At 32.7% G+C, this 8,297-nt stretch overlaps 1 protein-coding gene across 1 annotated transcript; it reads right to left on the bottom strand.

Annotated features, from left to right (window-relative positions):
• Positions 1-6,006: 6,006 nt before the first annotated feature.
• LOC140183664 (uncharacterized) lies at positions 6,007-6,636 on the bottom strand. Its single transcript, XM_072232131.1, has one exon. The coding sequence runs from the start codon at positions 6,634-6,636 to the stop codon at positions 6,007-6,009; it is 630 nt and encodes a 209-aa protein (XP_072088232.1).
• Between the last annotated feature and the right edge of the window lie 1,661 nt (positions 6,637-8,297).

Below are 8,297 nucleotides of genomic sequence, written 5' to 3'. Positions count from 1 at the left end.
TTAAATTAATTTCAAAACAAAAAAATCTACTCTGTGAAAAATATTGACTCTTCACCACCATTTTCACTCAAGGTCTGCTAGAAGCATTGACCTTCCACCATCATTCTACCATCATTCTCATGCAATGTTCCAAACCTCACCATCATTTTCACGTAATGATTCATCTGATGAAAGTATTGCTCCTCTACCACCATTTTCATTTTCAAACAATATTGCATCTGAAGAACAACCTACTGCATATATTCCTTCTAAGTATTTTTTTACTATTTTATCACTCTATTTTTTATTATTAAATTTGTATTTAACTGTGGTATGAAATTTTAGTTTTAATTTTATTTTTTTCACATGTGATTTTATAGATTGCTATTATTTTCATAGTTAATTATAGCAAGTTCTTGACCTCAATAAAGGAGAAGGGAGTTCTAATAGGAGTAAAATAAAAAACAGCAACAAAATATACATTGACACATTTTATAGTTATTTTTTATTTTTACCTACCATATCATGCACAATATTAGTGATTAGATTAGGTAAAATCAACATTCAATATTGGAAAATATTTGTTATCATCGTTATTTTAATATTCATCCTCTTTTGTAAAAAAAAAAATTTATTTTTTGAATTATTTATCCAAACACTATAACTTTAAAATAAGTACTTTTATAACTAAAAATCCAAACACAAAATAACTTATTTATAAGCTACTATTAATAAAAATCATTATACTTTAAGCTCTTTTTCCAAAAGAACTTATTTAAATTATTTACTCAAACTGGACCTTATTCTTTAAAAATTCGAACTACAAGCTAAGCTACCAAAGCTTCTTATTACTAACTTCTCTTAATGCCTTCTCCACTACTGTATCACTTTAGTCAAACTTTTGTTTGAATGGTTAGTCGCCTTAAACATATCTTAGTTAGTGGATCTTATATTACCCGTAATTATTGTTTTGATAAGGTTACATTATTGGAGAGTTATATCATATATGTGTGGAAGAGTTAATCAAAGATCCCATTTTTTATGTCTCAAGAAAATTGCTCTCGCTTCCAAATCTCATTTTAGTCAACAGAAATCCTATCGCCCATAAAAATTTATTATTTTGAATTATTAATTTAATTTTTTAGTTTAATTCTTTTAGTCTATTAATTTAATAATATATTTTATTCTATACTTTAAATATTAATAATTAATTAATGGTTAAATTTAATAAATTTTGATCATCCTATAATATTTTTTATTAGTCAATAAAAGTTTGGTAAACTATAATAAAACAAAATATTTGATGTTAAATACTTTTAATAAACATTATTTTCACTACCTAATTAGGACAGAGCCAGATGATAAAAAAGGAAGGCAATAATTTTCTCTAATTTTAATTTTTTACATGTAAATTATATATAAATTTTAGTTTAACTTCTTTTAAAATTTTATTTTAATTTTATTTTATTGTATAAATATTTTTGGTCTTTTCTAATATTTTATTTAGCTCCCTCATGTACCTAATGGAACTCTTGAGTAGTGCAGAACGAAAGACACACATGCACTACAAATAAAGCTGGGTGGACCGGTGGAGCCTTTAATTAAAATTTGAAAATAAGAATTGCACTCAAGCATTGGCCATCTTTAACATAAATATAAAGTCATCTTTCAAGATTATTAGCTCAAAGTAATTAAAGGAATAAAGGTCAATTAGTTTGCTACATAAAAAATAAGTGCAAGTCTGCATGCTTTATTCTATATTAATCTCATTTTATATTATAATGTAAATTCACTTATATAATTATTTTTTGTTGGTGTTTTTAATTTTTCTTCTAATTTTTTTAAGTCAAATTCAAAAATTTTGTTATTAAGTATTTTTTTTGGTGACTATTATTAAGTATGATTACCATGGTAAAAATACTCAATCCACTTTCCTATATTAATACACTCATGACATAAACTACTTTTTAACATTTTTCATTTAATTTTTCACGTGATGTTTTTTTTTTTAGGAAACACGAACACGTCTAAAACTTTGATGTATCTATGTCCATCGCAGATAGTGTCGGATACGACACAATACTCTTGCAATAGATTGAATACATAAGTCTAGGGTGTTTATATATGTCCATGTCAATTTATTATTTTGTGTTTTAATATCTATGTGTACAATTTTTTGTAAAATGATACCAAACTTAAAATTCAAGTGAATTATAAAAATAATTATAAAAAAAGAAGAAGGTTGGTGATGTACTCTCAGGTCATTGAAATTTAAAGTAAAGGGAGAAGAATTGAAAAGAAGTGAAAAGAGAGAATAATTGATTAAAAGAACCACCACGGAGTACTGAGTACCAATTACAATATATATATATAGCAAAAGAGAAAAATAAATTACTAACTAATAGTGCTATAATTATGTCTAACAAACTAACCAACTTGACAGCTATACAAAAAACAAACTCTATTATGTTACATCCCCCGCAAGCTGGTATTACGTGGTTTGTGCAAATCAAGTAATCCCAGTTTGGAAAGCAAATGAGACCTGGAGGAAGGGATTTAGTGAATAGATCAGCCGGTTGTTCACTAGAGACAACGTGCCTAAGATTAGAAACCCCTTCTTTAAACTTGTTTCGAGCCACATGACAATCAACCTTAACATGCTTGGTTCTTTCATGAAAGACAGGATTTGAAGCAATATAGATAGCAGATTTATTATCACAGAAGATATCAACCGGAAGAGGAGGAAGAATGTTGAATTCCTTTAGTAGTTTGAGTAACCAAACGAGTTCACAAGTGCCATTAGCAAGGGCGCGATATTCTGCTTCTGAGGACGACCTTGAAACTGTAGCCTGCTTCTTACTCTTCCAAGAAATAAGAGTTTGGTCAAGGAAGAAACAATCACCACTGATGGATTTTCGGGTGTCTTTACCCCCCAATCAGAATCAGTGTAACCAGATGTGAAAGAATTATTGACAGAGAAAAATAAGCCAGTTGCTGGTGATTGTTTTAGATACCGGATGATCCTATAGGCAGCCTTCAAGTGGGCGTCAGTTGGTGAATCCATGAACTGAGATAGGCATCCAACAGAGTAGCTGAGATCTGGTCTTGTGTTAGTAAGGTACAGAAGTCTGCCCACCAATCTACGATAGATGGTTGCATCAGGAAGAGGGGAGCCTGAAGCCTTAGACAGAGAAGTAGTGTACTCCATAGGAGTAGATGCTGGTTTTGCACCAAGCAAACCGCAGTCTGTGATCAAATCCAATGCATACTTTCTTTGATACAGTGCAATACTAGCATTGCTTCGTGCTACCTCCATCCCAATAAAGAACTTAAGAAGGCCAAGGTCTTTAATTTTGAACTTATCATCCAAAAACATTTTGACAGCTTGAATTTCACTCAAATCATCTCCAGCTAACACAAGATCATCAACATAAACAAGAATAGCTGTGAAAGTTGTACCTGTGGATTTGGTAAAAAGCGAGTGATCATTTTCAGATGGAGTAAACCCCAGATCAGCAAGTGCAGCAGACAACTTGATGTTCCATTGGCGACTAGCTTGTTTCAAACCGTACAAAGATTTTGTCAACTTACAGACTAAGTTTGGATCGGAACACTGCAACCCCTTTGGAAGTTTCATATAAACGTCCTCATGTAGGTCTCCATGGAGAAAAGCTGTATTCACATCAAGTTGATGAAGATGCCAATTCTTTGCTGCTGCAACGGTAAGAAGAACACGCACAGTGCTCATTTTCACAACGGGACTAAAGGTGTCAATGTAATCGACTCCAGGAATTTGAGTGAAACCTTGGGCAACAAGACGTGCCTTATGCCTCTCGATAGTGCCATCTGGGTTGAATTTTGTGCGAAAAATCCACTTACAACCAACTGCATTCTTTCCAGGAGGAAGAGAAGTGATGATCCAGGTTTTGTTTTGCTCAAGAGCAGTGAGTTCTGCCTCAATAGCCTTCCTCCAACAATCATGCATAACACCCTCAGAATAGTGTTTGGGGTCCGAGTTATTTATGAGAGCAAAAGTGAAGGCTTGGTACTTGGGAGTAAACAATGAATATGACAAATGGTGAGAAAGGGGATACTTACATGTTGAAGGTAATTGGGCCACATTGATTGTATCTCTATGTGATGAAATATGGAAACAATGAAAATCTTTAAGATAAGAGGGTGTTTTTCTTTCTCGTTCAGACCTTCTCAAAACTGGTGCAGCAGATTGTGACTCAATATGAATGGATGAATGTTCCAATGGTGCCAATGCAGATGCTGATTCTAAGGTGGCGGGTGATGCAAAATCTGTTATATCATGAAGAGATGCCATAGGTGATGTAGAAGTGGCAGATAAATCAGGTGTAGTGTGTATGGTGTGAGGTGCAATTATGCCATGAGTAGGCTCATATGAAGAAGTATGTGCAGAGTTATTATAAAAGAATGCAAAAGGGTCAAAATTGGATGATTCAATTGAAGGCTGATCTATAGAAAAATCAGTGCTTGGTATTTGTTTGAATGGAAAATAGTGTTCATAAAATTCAGTGTTTCTTGATATAAAAATTTCTTTGGATTTTAAATCAAACAAAATGGACCCTTTTGTTCCTGATTGATAACCAAGAAAAACACATTTTCTAGCTCTAGGATCTAATTTTCTTCTATTAGTACTCAAAGTGGTAGCAAAAACAAGACAACCAAATACCTTGAGATGAGTCAAATCTGGTTTATTCTTGAAAAGTGCCTCATAAGGCGTTTGATGATTCAAGAAGGTGCTTGGTAGTCTATTTATTAAATGTACTGAATGTTGCATAGCATAGTGCCAAAAACATTTTGGCACATTAGAATGAAACAAAAGTGCTATTGCAATATTCAGTATATGTTGATGCTTCCTCTCAACAATTCCATTTTGTTGAGGAGTTTCAACACAAGATGTTTGATGTAATATTCCTTTCGAGTTATAGAAGGAGTTCATTTTAAATTCCATCCCATTATCTGTTCTAATTTGTTTCACAACTTTATGAAATTGAGTTTGCACCATTTGAACAAAATTTTCTACTAACACTCTAGTTTCGGATTTTAGTTTCATGCAATAAATCCAAGTAAACCTCGTTTTATCTTCTACAATTGTAAGAAAATATTTATGGCCAGCAGTAGATAAAGGTGAGAGTGGTCCCCAAATATCTATATATAACAAATCAAAAATATATTCTGATTGTGTATTACTAATGGGAAAAGACAATTTCTTTTGTCTAGCCAAGTGGCAAGAATCACAAACATGAGATGATGAAATGCATTCAATAAATGGAAATATATTTTTCATGATTGACATTCTTTTAGATGGTAAATGACATAGTCTAGCATGCCATAGAGTTCCTAAATCTTGCTGCACTGTGACATTTATAGAATGTGTGTTAACTTCTGGTGTAGTTAGTTTCCAAGGTTGAGCATCCATCACATAAAGATCACCAATGACTTTAGCTTGCCCAATCATCTTCAATGATGGGAGTACCTGTATCTCACAAAAAGAATCAGTAAATTTTAATTCACAATGTAATGACTTTGTGAGTTTAGACACTGAAATCAAATTATATTTAAAGTGAGGTATGAATAAAACATTGGTAAGAATCAAATATTTAGAGAGTTGCACAGTGCCACAAATATTTGTTGTAGTGGTAGAACCATCAGGTAGATTTACCAAAACTGGTCTCATATAATGAAAAGTTTTGAAAGACTCTTGAATATAGGATGCATGATCAATAGCTCCACTGTCAAGTATCTAAGAAGTTTTAGTAAAATTTGATGATACACTCAAGCAATGCCTACCTTTTGGTTGAGTAAGGGTGGCGGAAGAAGTAATGTGGTTTACACTATTTGAAGTTGGCATGCGTGGTTGTTAAAGGAGTGCTAGTAAGATTTCCTTCTGATCTGGAGTCAACACAAGTACTGTATCATCGCTCTTTTTATCCTGGTTAGAATTAGCAATCTCAGCACTAGAATTCTCAACTATCTCGTCAGTGCTAAGTTGATTGGCTACTCGCTGCTTTTGGTGAGTAGGAAGCCATTTTTCTTATAGCATGTCTCTGCTAAATGACCAATTCGATTACAGTAGCTACAAAACTTTGAAGTGTAGCCTCGACTATAAGATTTTTTATTTCCTCCTCTGACTGAATTTCGTCCACGGCCTCTGCCTTTTTCAGAAAATGAACCGCCTCCAGTTGAGGTTTGCACCTCTAAAGAGTTAGTCACTATGTTGCTATTTGACGGGTCACAATTCAATTCTTGCTCTTGTTGGGTTAACATAAATAGTACTGTGTTGATTTCAGGTAACGGCTTCATTAGCATGATTTGTGATTTAACATTTGAATATTGCTCATTCAATCTTTTTAAGAATTTGACAACATATTCCTCAGAAGCATAGTCTCGAACAATTCGTAATCCACATGAACATCCATTAACACAAGCAACACAACTAGGAATAGCACGTAAATTTTCTAATTCTTCCCAAATAGCTTTCAACATAGCAAAGTAAGAGGTAACAGTAAGATCACCTTGTTTGAGTGCATAAAATTCTTCTTTTAACGCACCAACTCGAAAGTCATCTCCCTGTGAGTAACGACGTTTTAAATCATTCCACAAGTCTGGAGCTGAGCTAATCCACATCACGCTCTTAGCGATTTCAGGGCTGAGAGAGAGGTTGATCTAGGAGAGGAGAAAATTGTTACACCTATCCCATGCTTCAAAATTAGGATCACCTTCACCTGGTTTTAGAATGGATCCATCGAGAAATTTCACCTTGTTCTTCGATCTGAGTGCTCTCCACATATGGTGCGACCACTGATAATAATTTTGAGGTGTTAATTTAAGCGGAATTAGAGCCAAACCAGGACTTTCTCCTGGATGAAGAAAATAAGGGCTAATCAGATCAGAAATTGCAGAAGAGGAACTAGATCTGCCAAGATGTGCCTGTAACTGAGAGAATTGACGCATGAAAGCGGTGAAATTCTCAAAATCTGCAGCGGAATTTGATGAAGGGCTTGCATTCGAATTAGCTAAATTATCTGCCATAGTTGGATCTTCTCGCTCTGATACCATGTAAAATGATACCAAGCTTAAAATTCAAGTGAATTACAAAAATAATTATAAGAAAAGAAGAAGGTTGGTGATGTACTCTCACGTCATTGAAATTTAAAGTAATGGAAGAAGAATTGAAAAGAAGTGAAAAGAGAGAATAATTGATTAAAAGAACCACCACGGAGTACTGAGTACCAATTACAATATATATATATAGCAAAAGGGAAAAATAAATTACTAACTAATAGTGCTATAATTATGTCTAACAAACTAACCAACTTGACAGCTATACAAAAAACAAACTCTATTATGTATAATGTTATTTTTATTATAATTTATTATTTATAATGATAAAATATTAATTATTATTTATATATTTTATTATATTACATGACGTTTTTTAAATGTATCTTATATTTTTTGTAAAAATATCGTAACGTCGTATCGTGTATCATATTTATATCTTGGTGAATTCTATCCTATCCTCTTTAAAATAAAGGGTAAATTACTCCTCGCGACATATAGAGTGATTAGACTTAATTGAAGCTTATGCGCCAACGATTACAGAAATATTATTGAAAGTTAAAGCAAAACGTGGTGCATCGGTTGATGATGATTCCAACCGTGAAGACAAACTAAAATTTAAGTCACTTCGATCACTTGTTTTCATACTAATGGATCGCAGTAGAATGCAAATAAGAGAACATCGATGTAATGCTGTCATGGTAGTTGCTACTCTCATCGTGACCGCAATTTATCAAACGGTTCTGAGTTCCCCAAGTGGACTCACTCAGGGCGATAGCGATAATGGTCCAAATAGTAATAATCTTGTAAACGCTACTTCATCTCTCAATTTTACTGCAGTAGAAAAATCTATCTTGTCAGGCAATGTTTTTGGTACTATGTGTAAAGATTTTTAAAAATGTAATGATATTGTTATCAAATTTTAAGAGAAATATAGTATCAATTGAAAAGAAAAGAAAAGATAACGTGAATCTTGAAGTTTTGGTAGAAAGATAATTTATGATAATCACTGTATATATCACGAGGAGTAATTTACCTTTTATTTTAAAGAGAGTATGGTAGACTTCACCTTATATCTTTTCTAGATCTTTTCTCTCTCTCTTTTTTTTCTTTTTTAGATATATATATTCTTTTTCAAAAAACATCAAATTTGTATTATATTTTTATGTCTAATTCTAATATTTTTTTTATAGTTATCAGTTTATAACGATTAAACCCCCAAACAA

This window comes from Arachis hypogaea, chromosome 3 (genome assembly GCF_003086295.3).
Source record: "Arachis hypogaea cultivar Tifrunner chromosome 3, arahy.Tifrunner.gnm2.J5K5, whole genome shotgun sequence".
Taxonomy (NCBI): Eukaryota; Viridiplantae; Streptophyta; class Magnoliopsida; order Fabales; family Fabaceae; genus Arachis; species Arachis hypogaea.
The sequence above is the reverse complement of the archived record's forward strand: the minus strand, read 5'-3'. Positions and strand labels throughout refer to the sequence as shown.